The following is a 19,293-nucleotide window of genomic DNA, read 5'->3' as shown; positions in this document are numbered from 1 at the left end:
GCACACAAATCCCAAAAACGAAATCTCACCCCATGAACGACTTCTCCTACTTCAACATAGCCTCAATACCTAGAGAAACTAATGAAGAAGGTGACCACAAGGTGGCCACAGTTTTAAAAGAGAAAAACTATAAAATCCCTAAAACTTGTATCAAAATGAAGTTGCAAACCTTAGGATCCACATTCACAACTATTGTTACAATACAGTCATCAATTGATTTTTTTTTTATATCCAAGCTGGCATGTGAGGGATAAAGAGATTACGAAGAATGAGTTCATTTAAAAAGGAACAAAAGAAAAAGGTTGTCAAAGGGGAAGTTGATGTTGCTTTCATAACAGACTGGAACTTATCAGAATCTTCCAAATATGCAACAGATTAACAGCAAGTATTGATCTGCCATTAACAAAAAACAGAGAAGCCAAATTCCCCATGAACTATGGAGAAAGATATGGTGACAGTAGTGGGTAGGGAAGACCTTTAACAACAATACACTTTGCCCATCTTTTCATTATTCCACATGTTCATTTCTCCCCCATATCTTCAATTATTGCTGTTGCCAGCTCCCCATCCATTTCTCCCCCCATCACCTTCAAATCCTTTTCTTCTTAAACTCGAAACTCCGTTTTTGGTTCAAGTTTCAAGAACAAGAACCCATCCTCCATTAACTTCAACATCTTTAAATGATGTTACACTCCATCCTTTTGCAGAGAATCCAGTCAGAGTTGGGGAGGGATTTACATGTGAAGACAACAATTCCATTGATAGAATCCAAAAAGCAAGCTTAAATAATATAAAAGCAAATTGGAAGTAGATTCCAAAAATAAGATTCTGGAGTTTAGAATTGCAGTGGCTTTCAGATTGACAACATTCTAGTGCAGTAATAAGGGAGGGCAGCAAACTGAACATTATTTTTTATACAACAAGATAGGAAATCGGACCTTTCCACTCCCTAGAAAGTAGAAAGGTCATGCCAGTCACGTCCATGCTAAGCTCAAGCTCATTTTGGCCAAACTCATCATTGTTTTTTGGGTAGAATGCAGAACCAAGAATATGTGAGTTTAGAACTAAAATGGCTTCAAATTGATATTGCAATGAAGAAATAGTGAAAAGGAGTTCAAAAACTGGGGATAACAAAGGTTTGAACTAAAAGGGCATTCATTGTTATGCCAAGTCAAAAAATATATATATATAATAATATATATACATAATCTAATATGATGATTTGTCAAGATATTTGTTCAATAAATGTAATGAACAGATCAAAAAAGAATACAAGGCAAAGGCAAAGCAATTGCAATTGTTGAATGAAAAAAAAAGAATCACCATCTGCCATTTTCATTCTGGTTCTCCAACACCCAAGCTCTGTTTTGCCTTCGTAAGTATCTGCTGAAAACTGAAGAACTCGAATGGCTATGGCTTCTACTTACAGACTCAGATTCATTTGAAGGCGAGGAAGAAGATGAACTCGACGACCTAAATCTCCCAAAGAAGGAAAATATGTTCCGAAATGTTCGTCCAATTCCTCGGCTCTCTCTTCCCCTGCTTCTTCTCGAAGCCCACGAAACCCTCCTTGGAACTCCGTTCCCATTGAACCCACCGTCCATTTCGGTGTACACAGCCGGTGGGTCTCTCTCGCCGGCCAATCTTCCACCGGAGAATCGTCCGACGGCAAACCCACCACCGGGGAGCCTCCAGATCGTTAACCCTACGGTTTCTTCGTCAACAACCCGATCTGAAACCCCACCAGCCGGAGACACACGCTCCGAGGGCAATTCGTGCCGGCAGACCGGACAGGAATTTCTCATGGAAAGCCAAGGGATTATGCATTCGGAGTGATATATATGCTTACACGGCATTTCTCGGGCTTCAGTTCCGATTTCAAAGGCTTCTTTACACACGGCGCAGTGCGAATCAGAATCCACATGACTTTCTAAAATCTCGATCGTCGGCATTGATTCCACAGCAGCTTTTGACGCCGGCGGATTTTCAGATCTACCAAAGCCGTTGATCTCGAGTTGAGCCAACTGCTCGAGCAACCGATCGAACCCAGTCCCCATCAAAAACTCAGACATGGTCGCCGGAACTGGGCGAAGCCCAGACCCAGCACCATCGTCATAGTAAATATCAAAGCTATTCCTTTCCCCACCGCCAACGACATCCCCGGCATCAGCAGAACCACGAAGAACAACAACAGGGTTAAAAGTGGACCGATCCCCAAGTCTCCGACGACTACGGCGGGTACTCAAACGAGGAGACTGAAAAGAATCTTGATCCAGAGTATGGATCGCAGAGGGAGATAAGCGACGGTGGAGATTGGAGGGCGGAAGAGAAGAAGCGGTTTCAATAGCTTCAACAAAGCCACCGTCACAGTAAGGGCAAGTGATGGAGTCCTGAGCCCAAGCACGAACGAAACGGTTGCAGCGGTAACACCAATAGGAGGCGGTTCCGGTAGACATAGCCTCAGATCTGACTGAAACAGAGAATTGGAGAGAAAGAAGGAGGAAAAGTAAAGAAAATGGGGCTTGTGGAAACGAAGAAGAGGAAGAAAAAAAAAAGGGGGCTTTTTAAGACGCACCGAAATTTCAGTAGAAATATGGCACGCGGTTTCACATGAGCGTGGACACGCGCCTTGATGTAATGAACTGGCACAACAGGTGGCATGACACTATTGGAACACATATTGATGAGTGTGAGTGAGCATTTTGAGTTGGAAAAGTTTTGGCCTTTGGGCCCATTCCCCGCTCCAATGCGGATAAAGTTTTTTAAAAGGAAGAAAGAAAGAAAAGAAAAGAAAAAGCTTTTTTGTTTAAAAACCAATTACTAATTGGGGTTTATAAGGCGCCTCAACCGCTGTGGGACCTACTCAATTTGAGACGTTGACTACTAAGGACGGCCGGTTGAGCCGGACCGGGACTCCCACTTTCTCTTCTTTCTACTAGACGCCGAGTTTGAATTTCAAAATACTCGCCGGGTCTCTTAAACAAGATTCTTCAACGACCACATTTTCTTTCTTTTTTTTTCTTTTTTTTTTCTTTCTTTCTTTCTTTCTTTGGGCCAAAAAAAAAAAAAACACTTTTAAAACTTAATTAATCCCTATTTATTTTAATAGAATAATTCTAAATTCGTTTCATTTGCCTATTTAACATGAGGTGAGATGAGATCCTATTTAACATTATTTAATTTAATTTAATAAAATAAAATAAGAAGATTATGATTTATTTAGCTAGTTGGATGGTGAATTTTGGCCCAACGTTTTACACTAATATTTGTTTAAATGAATTAATCTAAAAAATCATACTTTAAGATGACATAAGTAATAGATATGTCATTGGTAGAATCAATATAGTACCGATAAGAGAAATTTGATTGGTTTTTATATTTATTGTTAAATTAAGATGTGTGTGAGTTTTAGAATAAGGTTAGTTGGAAAAAGAAATGATTGGGGTGGCAGATCAAAAGGCCTTTGTTTTTCTTCTTTTTTTTTTTTTTTTTTTTTTTTTTAAGGTAGTCCACTAATTTTTGTCTCTTTTGAATCTTTGATAAGCGGGTGTCGGCCATTTAACCACTGCATACGGCGGTGGACTCCGTCGTGTGCATTAGAATGGAGTGGGCTTGGCATCAAAATTAAAGCCCAATTGATATATGAATTAGACTAAGAAAGTTTTGTTGGGCTGAGTCTACGCTGTAGAAGGTGGAATAGGTTTGGTTGCTTCATCCTAATTTCTTCCATAATTTTTGTGTTCAATTTAGGCTAGATTTGAAGTTGTCATAGTTTTCAAGATAATTGATTTCATAAAATCAGCTATAAAATAAAGTAAAATTTTTTAGTCATGTCTAAATAGGTGAACTTTTTAAAAAGGTAAAAAACAAACAGTTGAGAATGTGTGTAGAAATATTTATATCATTTGACTCCAAATGTGAGAGGGGTTCTTTTGCAATTCCAAGTTTCCAAATCCACCAGAAAATCTAATTCAAGTCATTCTCCATCTCTCAATTTCCTCAAACAACTTAATTGTTACAAACTCAAAATATAGGGTTGCAATTATTACATAAATATCATAGTTTTTCTTTTTTTAATAATGATGAATAGTTACAAAATTTAGGTAGTAAGAGTTGATAAAATATAAAATTAATCTCCTTTTAATAATAGATTCACCAACAATTTAGGTCAAACAAGAATTGGAGATTTTACAACTTCTACTTTCATATACTACTTCTAACTTCATGGGTTAAAACACACCCTACAAACCTATACTAACATACAAATTATCGAGAGATTGTGACAGATTATGTTCAATGATTTGGTAAGCATTTTTTATTCGACTTAGGATGTAGTTGAAAAACTATTTCGAGATAAACGCATTTTAATAAATTATTTTTCTATTAACTAAAATGAAAACATCAATTTCTTTGATGAAATCGCATTTACCATCCCTAAATTATGGCATTGGTTATTGTTTATACACGTAACTTTCAATTTCAGCAATTATATCCCCTCTATTTTGTTAATAGTTGCAACGAGGGCATTTTTCAAAAATCAATATTTATTTGTAGGTTATTTTATGGATTTAATGTCATTTTAGGGTAGTTTTAAATAATATTGATAAAATTAAGGTGATTTGTAAAGTATTTATAAAAATAGTGGTGATTTATTATCTTATTCAATTCAGTCTCTTTTGTTTTATTATTATTAATTTTCTTACTTTTTGGATTCAATTTTACTGTGCACTCTTTTCCTCAAGTTAATTTACTTTTTATTTTGATTTTTTTCCATGTGTGGTTTAATTGTTCTTTTTCATAACCTGTTCATTGGGCATTTTGTAGTTTGATTAAGGTTTTCCAACTAAGTATTGCCTCTTAAACTTTGTTCTTATTGTTTAGGTGTTTTAGGAGCACAATGAGTAGAATTCTAAGCATACGAGGGGTAGCTGTTTTTTTTTTCTTTTGTTTATTGATATTGATTTCATGGGGCTGGATAATGATTTTTTTAGATTTGAATTACAACATCTTTGTGGGTTTTTGTTATTGTTTCCCTTTGTTTTAGTGTTGGTTTATTTGACTAGTGGGTTGCATGAGATTTTGTGATCATGAAAACTTTGCTTCATTCTACTTTATATTAGTGAAACATTTTGATTAGGTTTCTGAATTAGTTTGAAGTATTTTTGAATGGAAAAGTCAACTGCTCATTTTCACTATTTGTGATTCTAAGGTACGAAAAGGGGACTTCATATTTGTAGAATGTTTGTATGTTGTGTTTTGATTCATGTTAATTTTATTGTTTATATTTTGAAAGAAATAATGTTTTGCCATTTAAATTATCGATTAACTAAGGACTAAAAAGTGTTTCTTCGTATTTTGCTTTTTGATTTTCTGATGTGTAGCCTTCATCTGTATGGACCAACATTGTGGGCTGATACATTATGTAATTATAAGTTTTTCTTGTTTTGGGGTTTTATATATTCTACAGGATTCTGAAAGTGGGAACAAAAAGAATAATGCTCGTTATTATTCTGACTAGGTGTGAAAATGATTCCCTCCCAAGTATTAGTTGGGTCGTGGATCTTGCAAAAGCTGCAGTTTTAAGGCATGGAGTTGAGTTCTATCATTATGTTGGTTCTTTGAAGATGGAGTAACCCATGATATTTGTTCTGTGTTAATGAGTTTTTTTCTTGTCTTATGGGCTTGGGTTTTTTTTTACTTTGTTCCGTTAATGAGTTTAAAGGTTCCAGTGTTGTTTATTTATACTGATGTGGGATTCCATGTCATGGCCTTTCTGTTGCTGTCAATTTGTTTGATCACTCACATCCTTTATTCTTATTTCATACTTCATTGTGTTTTTTCTTACAGCAAAAAATATGATATGTTATCTATCAAGTTTGAATTTAGGATTATTGTTTGAGGTTAGAATATTTACGAGGACTAAAATAATTTTTAGGTGAAGTTTATGGACCTTTTCTGTTTATCAAGAACATCATTTAAATTTTTTGATATTGACAAATTTTGTTGATTGTTTGGAGATGGAAAATAACACAAAGGTATAAAATTAGTTCTAGATAAATTTAAAAGGTAACTTCCATAGTTACAATAAGGTTGGTTAAGAACCCACAAGCTTTGATGTTGGATGAGATTATCAACTATGTGCAATCATTACAACCATCAAGTTGAGGTAAGAATAAAATTAGAAGAAAAAAATGCGGTTCACTTTGCAGTTAGTTTTGCCTTTTAAGATTCAGTTGGCTAGAAAAAGTAGATTGCCAACATGACATAAAACTTAGACGTGAGAAGTAGATACCAAAGTAAGAAATTGAGAGTTGAAAAATGGTGTTAAATTATAGGCTTAATTTTCAAAATCTAAAAATACAAAAATCATCAAAGGAGCTTAATTTAGTTTTACTATTATTTTCCTTGGAACAAAGTGCCTTTCATTGATGAATTTACTTTTTGTGTGTTTCTTTTCTGTTTATATGAAGATCCGAAGAAGTATGATGTATGATTCACTGTCTATATGCAACTCTGTTAATATTGGCGTGTTTATATGCTTAAAATGTAGTGGTGTGCACATAAGCTTTGAAACACATATATGGAAGTGCTCACATTTTCGAAGATGAAGATTCTGGTTTGCATTTCTTTAAACGTGTCACTGAAAAAAAAAAAAGTTATTTTTATGTAAGTTTCTAATTATGCTAAAGATGAGGTTGGTCAATGATGTTGTTTGACTATTCCTAAAGAAAGAGAACACTAGAGGGTTTTACTTCCTTTCTCGTGTTAGAAAACTATGCTTGAACTTAGGGCTTCTACCTTTTTGGTTATGTGTTGTGATGACTGAATGAAAGTTGTAGTTCTAATTAAGGACATTATTGGTTTTGGTTTTGGTTTTATCAATAACATTGGATGAATGGTTAATGCAGTGAATTATCGATTTTGTCATAATTATCTTAATCTTTAGCATTTTAATCTGTCTTCATCTTTACTCTGGTTATATGATAATTATAGCTTGGTTTTTGATTGAGTTGAAGAATTGAAATTGATCTAGCTACTTTTGTTCTTTAGATAATTTAGTTTTGATCTAATATTGGTTGGTTGAATTCAAATAGAAAGTGTGTAATTCAAAAACACTATACGTGTTGCGTAGAACACTAACACACAACAAATTTGCTATTATTTTTAATAGAGTGCAATTGATTTATCAATGTTATGGTAATTAATATTGAAACCTTAGAGTTTCTTGTTGTTTAGGATATTAGTCAAACCATCCATGGATTGAATTGTATGTTGCTTGTTCTGAATCCTGACCTGACGTTATGATTTTGTTTTTGCTTACATTTATATGTTTTGTCATTGAAGGGCTTGGTGGTGAACGCTAATGAAATCTTTAACTCGTGGATGTAGTTGAAATCTCTGATAGACATGTCTTGCTCGATTGGCTAAATATATTTTGTTAAGTTTTCTAGCTTGTAGTTGAGTAGCTAAATAGGTTTCACGGTTGTCCAATAATACATTTCAAAATATTATTTGTCTCAACAATTTTATGGAAGTTGTAGGTTTTGCAATAATTTTTCCACATTTACGTTATTTTGTGAATTTGTAAGGTTGGAGTTGTGTCGATTCATTATGTGGATTGTTTCCTTCTCACTATGCTATTTAAGTTCGAGTTACATTTGTTGTTACGGTTGTCGCATATGTACAAATTGTTATTTGGAAAGAATTTTGATTTGAAGCAATCGTGGATTGGTGTATGCGGCTATTGTTCTTGTGAGTAGCACATTGAAGACTACAGTTATTCCAACCTTATCGACTACTTTAGGGGACCCTAATACCACCCACACAATCGAGAAGGAGTTCTCGTTAATTTATTGAGAGCTCTAATCTTTCACCACTAATAAATTCATATCTAGGGGAGCCTAAGTTAAGAGAGAAAGTCTAGCATCTTGAGGAAATTTAGATGGGTGTTGTACCATCGAATTGAGTTATTAGTTATGTGTGTTACTAGTGTTTCTCTCTTTATTGTTTTTCACCGTTGTCTATAGTTGCTAGGACGTGGTATGTGAAAATTCTATCAGTGTGAAAGAACCACTTCCCACAGTTTCAAAAGTTTTTTCAGTCGCAAACCAATTTGATCCATCACCCGACATTAACCCACTAACCGAATCACTATTTGGACATAGAGAATAAGAGGATGTTGTTGGAAGAAAGAGAAGGAAGAGAAGCTAAAACTATTTTTTCTTGTAATGAAATGACGCGTTTCTCCTCTTATATGTTATCTATAAATATTAATTTTTAAAAATGGCCTAATTGCAATATAATTTCATCTTCACGTATGAAACGACTCTATACCATTTAATTTCTCACTTGCATGTTTGTATGTATTTATGTTGAAATATTAGTAAAGATTTTCAAATTTTGATCAATAATATGTTAAATATGTTTTATTTTACGCAACCTATTTCATATTTTATTCTAAAGTTATATAATAATAAAGAGTTGATAGGTCTATTTAGTCAGTTTTATTGTCTAAGTTGATATTTATTTGATAAATTTAGAAATGAACATTTTAGTCTTCAAAGTTAGAGAGACGATGAGTCTCTGACAATTTTTATAAATTTTGTAATGACGTGGAATTCCTCTTCTTTCCATCACCTCCAACCGTTTCTTCAACCTTTCATCAGTAATCTCTTTAAATCCTCCCCCTCAAACTTGTTGGCTTTCCTCTAATTCAAGCTTATCAACGCCAATTACTGTTACTGGAAATTTAGGTAATTTGGAAACTATGGAAATTTGGGGACCCGATGATGGAATCGCTGAAGAGTGAGGAGGAGGTTAGGTTTGGGAAGAAACTGCAGCACTGAAAGAAGTGGAAGGTAGGATCCTTGGTCTTTGGAAACCATGTTTGATAAGAAATTTGAAGAGTAATCCTACTCTCACCATTTTGAGTCTGACCTAGCTTTCATTTTACCATAATTTCCATTTTCCAATGATTATCGTTAACTGTGACGACTCAAAGAAAGTATACCACGGATGGTTCTTTCCTTGGATATACATAACACCTAGCAGATAAATCAATTGTGAACTTTAGCCATGAAAATTCCCAAAACTGATACTCAAAAAATACATATGAACAAAAGGCCCTGAGGGGATTATTCATTACCCAACACCCTCTGAAATTCTACTAACATAATAAATGTACAAAACCGCGATTCTCAGAAAGAAGGTGGACATTCCAAACAATCACCCTTAATTTCCAAACCAGTGGAGAGTTTGGGTGGAAGATTTATTGAGAGTACTGGCGAAAGGTTGAAGAAAATGTTGGAGGAATTTCGCATCATTAAAAAATTTATAATATTAAATTAATAAAACTGTCACTTCATTATTTAACATCCACCTCCGCCTCCGCCTCCACCTCCACCTCTTTTAACTGACTATCTATGTAATTCTAACGACCATTTAAAACTATTTTTAAAACATTAGTCAAACGAGTTCATTTTGAAAGTTCACGAACTAAATAGATGAAAAAACATCAAATCTCGATTTAATTTAGAAAAAAATTACAGTATCTATTCACTAATTAACTTTTTAAAATATATTTTTTTAAGAATAATAAAAAATACAAATTATTTACCATTTTGAAGAAAAAAAAACCAGTTAAGGACAAATTTCATTTACTCCCTTATAAAAATATTTTTTAATTGATAGATTATTATTTGGTTATTTATTGTTTTCAAAAAACAGTTGACACTCAATAATAGAAAAAAGAAAAAAAAAAACAAACAAACATGAAACCAATTATCTCATCGCCAAGTTTAGTTGTGTGTATTTTTTTTGAAAGATTATTTCGCATTCTCCCCTAAATCTTAACCTATTTTTATCATTTCCTAAGTTTACTTGTGCTTTCCCATATTGTCCCATTCTCAACCATTTTTAGATCATCTTTTTGTTAATTAGTTAAGTTCAATAAAAACATAAATATTCTATAAAAATTATAATGATTTTTTTCTAAACTTAAAATTTAAGAAGGAAAAAAACAAAACAAAATAGGTTGTTTAATCATTTTATTACATCTATTATTAAGAAAATCGTAAAAAATAACCAAATGAACAAACTATTTTTACTTTATAAAAAAAATCAAGTCGTAAATATTCTGTTCTTTTTATTATTATTGTTCTTAAAAAAAGCTCCTTAAAATTATTTACGTCAGTTTAAGAAAAGTTAGGTGTGATTAGGGGTTGTTAAGGGATAGTAAACTAATTATGACTCTTATCCAACATCAAAATGGAAGTTTTATACAATAATACTTCATTGATTGAATGAGTTAAATTTATATATCTTACATGAATAATTTATCTACACACAACTATGTATTGATAAGTAAATATATTGTTTATAATTATATTGATTTATCAATTACAAAACAATTTGTAATGTACACAATAGATTTACTAGGCCAATACGTTCAAGTTTCTTAAATTTACACTAAAACTATGTCATTTATAAGTAATTGTTAATTTGTACATACTCCTTGAAAGTATGTTATTCTCTAACTCAACATTGGTTTTAATGTAGGGTTTTTTTTTTAAATATAATAAATCGACAAAATCTTTACACTGTATAGAACAATTTTGAAAAAAAAAAAAAAACAATGGCCCACAATGAGAAGTACAAAAAAACGGTCTAGTTGACATATTATTAATTGGTCAAAGACGCAAATATAATTCTTTTTTTAAACAATCATGTTACGCGCTTGTGTAGAAAATAATACACGATCGTGTAAGTAGTATCAACACAACCGTGTAGTTCTTTTTAACGATGAAAAAAAATGTTTCAAATCTAAATGATCGTATTAACCATACTAAATGATCCAGATGATTATGATAATCGTTTAATTTATATTTCACACGATCATGTAGTTCTTTTAAACGATGAAAAAATACTTCAAATATAAACGATTGTGTTAACAAGTAAGCAATCGTTTAGATCGTATCAAAGTAATATTTAAATGATTTTGATATTCTATAAGAGAAGTTGGAAGAAATAAGGAGACGATGAAGAGAGAAAGAAAGAAAAAAATGATCAATAAAAATATAAGAAAAAAATATATTGAGAATGAACTGAAAAAATTTAGAAGAGAATTTGAAAAAATTGCACAGAATAAGACGAAAGAAAAGTGATGAATCATCCACAATATAAAAGACAAATATGAAATTTATGAAAACATTTTACCGACTTTCTATATTTTTTTATTTTGTTACACGGATCATAAATATTTGGATGTTTTGTTATATTTATTAAAATTAACATCAATTAATTAATAGGATTATAATTCCTATTTTATTGCAAGCCAACAAAATCCTATTTTCGAAGGATATGAAATAACAAATTTACTTTCAATAAAGTAACTCAAATTCAACGGATCATAACATGCTAGACCTTAACTTAAAAAGTATGCACCATTAAGAAATTGTTTTCAAACAACTAATAAGGAAACGTTCAAATTTAAAAATATATAGTACATAAACAAAAATTAGTTCAATTTATAAATACGTTAAGGTAAAAAGGAAAGGGTAAATTTTAAGCTACAATAATCTAATTTTTGTCTATCTATGCTTTTTTTCCATCTTCTTGTTTGTTCATCCGTTTTCTCTTCGACTTCTTATAATTCAAAACTTTGTTTATATTGTTGTTGCCATTGTGGTTATTACACGAAGATTATGTTTTCGTGAAATATTTTTGTAACATATTCCCTTTTTTTTGGTTTAGGAAACGGATACGAGGGAAAGAAATTTAGACACCCTTTCCATTTGTAATGTTTAAGTCAACATTAGTTATAAGTTAACATATATTTATTCAAACATGTTAATTGTTTAATATGAAAGTAGCTATTATCTTGAATGCAAACCAAGGAAATCTTATTTTTGAATTACATAACATCAATTTTACATACAATAAAATCGTTGGGAGTTGTAACACATCTACACTTCTTTATAAATTCATTTTCAATATTAAAAAAAAAAACTTAAAACAAAATTTCCAACGTAATTTTGTCAAAGCTATTTATTAATGAATTAAAAAAAGTAAAAATATCATGAAGTAAGAACAATAACGGTTGTTTTGGTAGCATATAATTTCACATTACAACTTTATTCCTCGTGTTTGTGTTGCTTATTCTCATCTAAAAATAACAATAATAAAAAAAAATATATATATAAGGAGTGTGAAGAAAAGAACAAATAAGAAAAAAAATGGAATTTAAGCCAATAAAAAAGAGCCACATCATACATCCGAAATAAGATAAAAGGCAATTTAAAAAGAAAAAGATTAGGTGTAAAGATAAGGGAAGGAAGAGTAAAAGTAAAAAAAAGAAAAAGAAAGAAAGGGAAGTAGAAGTGTAAATTTAAGGATATTTACCTGTACTATTCTAAATATAAAAGGGTACGGGTAGAATCCAATGGAACTGACGTGTCATCTGGAGATTCTTGCCTTAAACACACAAGAACTCATCTTCATCGTCTATTCATTTATTTTTTATTTTCTCTCTTAAAATTCTCATTTTTTGCAAACTCATTTTCCTATGTCATTTTTTTTTATCAGTCAGTTATCATTGCTTCGCTAAGTCAATCACCCAAATTTAAATTCTTTTTTTCTAAAATAAACATATTATTTTCCAGATATTTTATATATATATATATATATATATATATATATGTAATGATTTTATTTTATTTTATTTATTTATTTTTACCTTTACTGTATTTAATCTCACCTTCAAATGGAATAAAACCCTAAAAGGGTTCTCGTTTGTAGCAATCGCCGCCGGATTGATCTCAGCTGTCTCCGTCTTTGTTCTCTATTATCTCAATCCTTCTTCTTGATCTCATTTCAGCTCTGGGAATCTTTTTTTTTTTTTCCTTTTCGATTCTTCACCTTTTTTTTTTCCTATCAACTTCTTACAACTTAGAATTTGTTATATTTTTTCTGTTACTGCTGTCCTTATTACATGATTATGTTAGAGAATTTTGTGTGTTTTGAGAGAATTTAGGTTGTAGTGAAAACATTAATGTTTTTTTGTAACATTTTTTTTTTCTTGGGGGTGCGAATTGATGGTTAGGTTGTAAAGTTTTGAGATAGGGAATTGGTGCAACGAAAAGAAATTTTGGTTTTGATCAGTTTAGGATACTTCTTTTAGCTGTAAATAGTTGTTTCTGCAATTTTTTTGTTTTTGTTTTTGGGGTTTTTTTTTCTTTTAGGGTTGTGCTGAGGGTAGTGATCAGATTAGAGGTGGAAGGGTTAGACCGATGTTTGGTGGAAACGAAGGATCGTTTGGTGATGAATTAGAGACGGAGATAGGGTTATTACTTCGTGAACAGCGTCGGCAAGAGGCTGATGATCGTGAACGCGAGCTGAATTTGTATAGAAGTGGATCAGCTCCGCCGACTGTTGAAGGCTCTTTGAGTGCGGTGGGTGGTTTGGTTGGTGGGATTGCTGGTTCTGCTAATGCTTTTGCGGAAATAACTGGTTCTAAGAATGGGAATGGTTTTGTATCAGAAGAGCAGCTTAGGTCTGATCCAGCTTACTTGTCATACTATTACTCAAATGTGAATCTTAATCCTCGGCTTCCACCTCCGTTGATTTCGAAGGAGGATTGGAAGTCTGCGCAGAGGTTGAAAGGGGCAAATTTGGGGTTGGGAGGGATTGGAGATACGAGGCGATCGAATGTTGGACCTGATAACATCAACAGATCCTTGTTTTCTATGCCTCCTGGGTTTAATGCTAGGAAACAAGCAACTGAGGTTGAGTTGGACAAAGGGCGTGGTGCGGCTGAGTGGGGTGGCGACGGTTTGATTGGTTTACCTGGTTTAGGACTTGGAACCAAACAGAAGAGTCTAGCTGAAATCTTTCAGGTAAATTGCTTTCATTTTATTTGATTCTGTCATTTCTATTGCTGCTTGACGTTGGTAGTAAGTTTGAGCATTGATGTATATTGCATTGGGTTCACAAATGTTTCAGTCAAATAGAAGTCTTGAGTTTATATTTTACAATTTTGTAAGTTGTTAATGTTTGGGTGTTTGTTGATGGTTTGTTCTTTGAGTGATTGATTTTAATCGGTCTGATCGGTTCAATTTGATTTTCCAAGTGTTATTACTGTTATTGTTGCTACTCATGATTGTTTTGGCCTACTGAATTTTGTTTTGAAGTGATCACATGCTTTTGTATAAAATTGTATCTTCATTTGCTTTCTAATATCGTGCAACTCCCCTGCTTGTTAGTTTATCCCATTTTGCTTGTGTTTCTTGAGTTTGGCATTAATTGTATATTTGTTGCATGTCACTTTGATGTGAAATTGATTCTTACAAAATAATTGACCTTTAAGATGTCCCCATTTCGGATTAGTCTTTTTCCAAGTGTTTTAGCGTCTAACGTGTATGCAGGATGACATGGGACGCACGACTCCTGTTACTGGGCTGCCATCCCGTCCGGCCAGCCGCAATGCCTTTGACGATAACGTCGAGACTATGGGTGCTACCGATGAGCTGGCCAATTTGCGCCATGATTTAATGATTTCTGAAGTTATGCGAACGGGTGCAAATGGTCAGAGCTCCTCTGCTGGTCAAAGTATTGGAGCACCTTCTTCGTACACTTATGCAGCTGCTGTGGGTGCTTCATTGTCAAGAAGCAACACACCTGATCCTCAGCTTGTTGCAAGGGCTCCCAGTCCTTGTCTCACTCCTATTGGAGGTGGGAGAGTTGGAGCTTCTGAGAAAAGGAACATTGCAAGCCCAAATTCATTTAATGGAGTTTCATCTGGAATCAACGAGTCTTCAGATTTGGTTTCAGCTTTATCTGGTATGAACTTGTCACCGGATGACACCATAAATGAAGAAGGGCATTTGCTATCTCAAATCAAACAAGATAGTAATAACCAACAGGGCTATGCATATGGCTTGCAAGGTGGTCAGAATCATATTAAGCAACAGTCATTTGCTAAGAAGACTGAGTCTGGAGGTCAACCCAGATCTTCATTCTCGGACTTAAATGACAACAATGGTGGGGGACCCAACTCCTCCAGAGACAGACATGCTGAACTCAAACAGTCTTCTGTTCCTTCTGCGAACTCGTACTTGAAAGGTGGTTCACATGCTTCATCTCATAACAACGGAGCTCAGTATCAGCATGTCGACGGCACAAATTTGACTTATCAGAACTTTGGCCTGAGTGGATATTCAATTAGTCCACCTTTGGCATCTATGATGCCTGGTCAACTTGGCTCTGGTAATTTACCAACATTGTTTGAAAATGTTGCCTCAGCTTCAGCTTTGGGAGCCTCTGGTTTGGAGTCACGAGTTCTTGGTGGAAGTTTAGCTTCTGCAACTAACTTGACTTCTTCTGCTCCGGATTCACATATTCTTGGTAAACTAGGTGGTCAAATGTCTGGTAATGCTCTTCAGGCATCCTTTGTAGATCCCATTTATCTTCAATACTTGAGGACATCTGAATATGCAGCACAACTGGGTGCTTTAAATGATCCTTCTCTTGATAGAAATTATCTGGGCAATTCATATATGAATCAGCTAGAACTGCAGAAGGCTTACGTGGGGGCCCTTCTATCACCTCCAAAATCGCAATATAATGTCCCATTCAGTGGTAAATCTGGTGTTTCAAATCATCATGGTTATTTCGGAAATCCAGCTTTTGGAGTTCATATGTCATATCCTGGAAGTCCTATGGCTAGTCCTGTCCTTTCTAACTCACCTGTAGGACCTGGTAGTCCTATCAGGCATAATGATCTCCATCTGCGCTATCCTTCGGCTGCAAGGAACTTAGGTGGTGTTATGAGTCCTTGGCATCTGGATGTTGGAAATATTAACGAAAGCTTTTCATCTTCTTTACTAGAGGAGTTCAAAAGCAATAAGACAAAATGTTTTGAACTTTCTGAAATTGCGGGTCATGTGTTTGAATTCAGGTATGTGTATATCTTGCTTGTTGAACTGATTATATGTGATTTATCAGCACAATCCTATTCTAAAGGGATTTCTTCTCTTCTTCTGTCACTTATTTATGAGCAGTGGGGATCAATATGGGAGCCGATTCATTCAGCAAAAACTTGAAACAGCTACTGCTGATGAAAAAAATATGATTTATCAGGAAATTATGCCGCAAGCTCTTGCTCTGATGACGGATGTCTTTGGAAATTATGTGATTCAAAAGGTAATCAGTCCTTTCTGAACGATAATTGTTGTTATTTTTTGGTATTATTACCTTGTTTTGGTTCTATATGCTAATTACCAGAGTACATTATATGCAGTTCTTTGAGCATGGACTTGCAGCACAGCGAAGAGAATTGGCCAATAAGCTTTTTGGTCATGTACTTACACTGAGTCTTCAGATGTATGGTTGTCGAGTGATCCAGAAGGTACTGTGTAAGACCCCCAATTATCCATACTTATAGGAGGAAGGGTAGAAAAGTAACTGCACAGGGAATTATTATGGAGAAATGATTGGAAGGACGTTCTGAGTGGTAGGGCCCACTGGGCTGAGGAATATGTGAGTCTATAAATAGGATTATTAGGTTGGAGTAGCTAGGGTATTTTTAACTTTTAGGAGGTAGGGCTACAGCAGCCACCAGGGTCTCTTAAAACCAAGAGGCTGGTATGATCTTTTCTGCATTTTTCCTTGTTGTTTCTTGTTATTTCTTTTCATCTTGTGAATCTGGATCATTTGGCTTTATATATAAATAAAGTAAACCAGAGTACCGCCTCTGTTTAAGCCATTTATACAGTCCTTTCAGTCTAAATTATTGTTAGTATCCTAACATACTGCTTATCTTAAGCTGGAATCCGTATTATCTTCTGAACACTGTGCCTGTTTTATCTCCTCTCAACTGTTGAACCCAATATCCTCCTCTTTAAAACATTTTCAGTCACTTTAGTGCAACATCAAATTACTTACTTGTTATAGACTTCAAGAGTTAATTTAGCAATATTCTAATTTGGGCAGTTAAATCAACTAATGAAAGTTAACGTTTTTGTAATGATCTATGTAAATGTTAATACTTGCAGTGAGAAACACACTTTGAGTATGGTGTGGAGGCTTTTGGTAGTAGTCTCCCTTGTCTTAGGTTGGGTTTGCCTCTAATCCTCTTCCTCCTCTTGTACATTCTTTCTGGTGCAACGTATGTGTTTCCATGAGCGACAGAGACATGTCAGCTTGGTGATATGGTCACTAAAGAAGGGCTAAATTATCCTCTCTGAAATGAAAATAAATGAATGGAGCCTTGATGAATTTCAACTTTTGCTTCTTCGTTATCAGTTGCTATTCCTAATGTGACTAACTGATGTTTGTAATACTCATTCTAATCATGTAATGAGATTTCATGATTTACTGATGGGATGTCACATATATATGTTCAACTCAATTGATCAGGCAATTGAAGTAGTAGATCTGGACCAAAAGATTAAAATGGTCGGAGAGCTTGATGGGCATGTCATGCGCTGTGTACGGGATCAGAATGGGAATCATGTTATACAAAAGTGTATAGAATGTGTCCCAGAGTCAGCAATCCATTTTATAGTTTCAACATTTTTTGATCAAGTTGTGACACTCTCAACTCACCCATACGGGTGTCGTGTGATACAGGTGATTTTTACATGCTTTATTTCCTTAACTGCATCGAGCTGATTTGACTCGCATGAACTACACTGATACGTTTTCCCTGTGACAGAGAGTTCTTGAACACTGCAAGGACGAAACTACTCAGAGTCGAGTTATGGAGGAAATTCTAGGATCTGTTAGCATGTTGGCACAAGACCAATATGGAAATTATGTTGTTCAGGTTCATGCTTCTAGACAAACTCTTTTGAAATCGATGATAATTCACTTAATGTCTGTTTGTTTTTAGTTATATAGTTAATGTGAAAGTTAAACTCTTAATTTCATTTTTTGGCTGTGCAAATAGACTAAGATATTTTGAATTACTTTGTCTGATTTTCTCCTCAACAGCATGTATTGGAGCATGGAAAATCTCATGAGCGTTCTGCAATTATTAAGGAATTGGCTGGTAGAATAGTACAAATGAGTCAGCAGAAGTTTGCATCCAATGTCGTTGAGAAATGCTTAACCTTTGGTGGTCCTACAGAACGCCAGCTGTTGGTGAGCGAAATGCTTGGAACTACAGATGAAAATGAGCCCCTACAGGTTTGTGAACATTCACCTCTTATGCACTGTGATAATGTCTCTTGCCCGCTGAGGAATGTCCATGTCCAATTAATTACAAAACGAATGTGAATTCTTACCAGTCTAGCTTATAATCTGTTGTTGAACATTACTTCAGGCTATGATGAAAGATCAATTCGCAAACTATGTTGTCCAAAAAGTGCTTGAGACTTGTGACGACCAACAGCGTGAACTGATTCTCTCTCGAATCAAAGTTCATCTCAATGCACTGAAGAAATATACTTACGGGAAGCACATTGTTGCCCGCGTAGAGAAACTTGTTGCGGCTGGAGGTATATAATATACATTTCTTATCGCGTCTTTATTGACAATTTTTTTGACGCGTGTGAATTGAGACCAACACTCCCATATGGATTATTTGCAGAAAGGAGAATTGCAGCTCAGTCTTCTCCACACCCTTCTTTGGTGACTTAGGAAAGAAAATATGTACAGCTAACCGAAGCAACCGCCAGAACGAGCGAGCAAGCTTCTTCGACTCTTTCCACTCCCTTTTCCGTTTTATGATCTAGAGCAGTAGCTCAACCTCAACCTCAACCTCTCTGTGAAGACAGGTATGAGCTGATTGAAAATAAAACAAGTTTGTTTGTACTTTGGAAGGAAGCCTGTACATTTGTAGTTTTAAGCTGCTTTATACGTAGAAAATCGATCAATTTCGCGGCACCGATGTTGAATGGCACCCAATTGCTGCGAACGAGATAAAGAAAAGGGGCTGCCTGCCTATACTTTTAGTTTTTTTTTCTCCTTGTAAATGACTTTAAAATGTTGAGGTAGTTTTTTTCCCATCTATATGTTTTAGCGTGACTGTACAAAATGTTGCCCATGTGAAGAAGAGCTGTTTATGTTAGATTATCGAGGCCATAGTTTTCTTCTCATGTATGCTAATATTTTCATCACTCTTTCCTCTTCAACTCTCTTACTCAATACTTTTTTCTTATCCTTTTCTTCTCCCTGTCTTTTATTTCATTTCCTTGATCAATTTATTAACTGAATTTAGACTTCAAGAATTTTAAAAAAAAATTGATTGAAGGTCGATTAAATTGATGGGTTGTGTATAGTTCCATGTGTTAAATT

The 19,293-nt window shown here is 34.2% G+C and overlaps 2 protein-coding genes across 2 annotated transcripts; one reads left to right on the top strand and one right to left on the bottom strand.

Annotated features, from left to right (window-relative positions):
- Nucleotides 1-1,103: 1,103 nt before the first annotated feature.
- Nucleotides 1,104-2,564, bottom strand: LOC101205444 (E3 ubiquitin-protein ligase RDUF1; the record flags this gene model as incomplete). The annotated part of the gene is made up of 1 exon (XM_004143079.3): nucleotides 1,104-2,564. A coding segment is annotated over one exon (1,245 nt), but the record flags the coding sequence as incomplete, so codon positions are not given.
- A 10,190-nt stretch (nucleotides 2,565-12,754) lies between these two features.
- On the top strand, nucleotides 12,755-19,154 carry LOC101205679 (pumilio homolog 1). The gene is made up of 9 exons (XM_004143080.3): nucleotides 12,755-13,892; nucleotides 14,421-15,952; nucleotides 16,056-16,197; nucleotides 16,295-16,402; nucleotides 17,413-17,625; nucleotides 17,711-17,821; nucleotides 17,989-18,183; nucleotides 18,320-18,494; nucleotides 18,587-19,154. Exons 1-9 carry the CDS (start codon nucleotides 13,287-13,289, stop codon nucleotides 18,634-18,636), a joined length of 3,132 nt encoding a protein of 1,043 aa, XP_004143128.1. The 5' UTR covers nucleotides 12,755-13,286; the 3' UTR covers nucleotides 18,637-19,154.
- Nucleotides 19,155-19,293: the final 139 nt, after the last annotated feature.

Source organism: Cucumis sativus, chromosome 6, assembly GCF_000004075.3.
Source record: "Cucumis sativus cultivar 9930 chromosome 6, Cucumber_9930_V3, whole genome shotgun sequence".
NCBI lineage: Eukaryota > Viridiplantae > Streptophyta > Magnoliopsida > Cucurbitales > Cucurbitaceae > Cucumis > Cucumis sativus.
The sequence above is the reverse complement of the archived record's forward strand: the minus strand, read 5'-3'. Positions and strand labels throughout refer to the sequence as shown.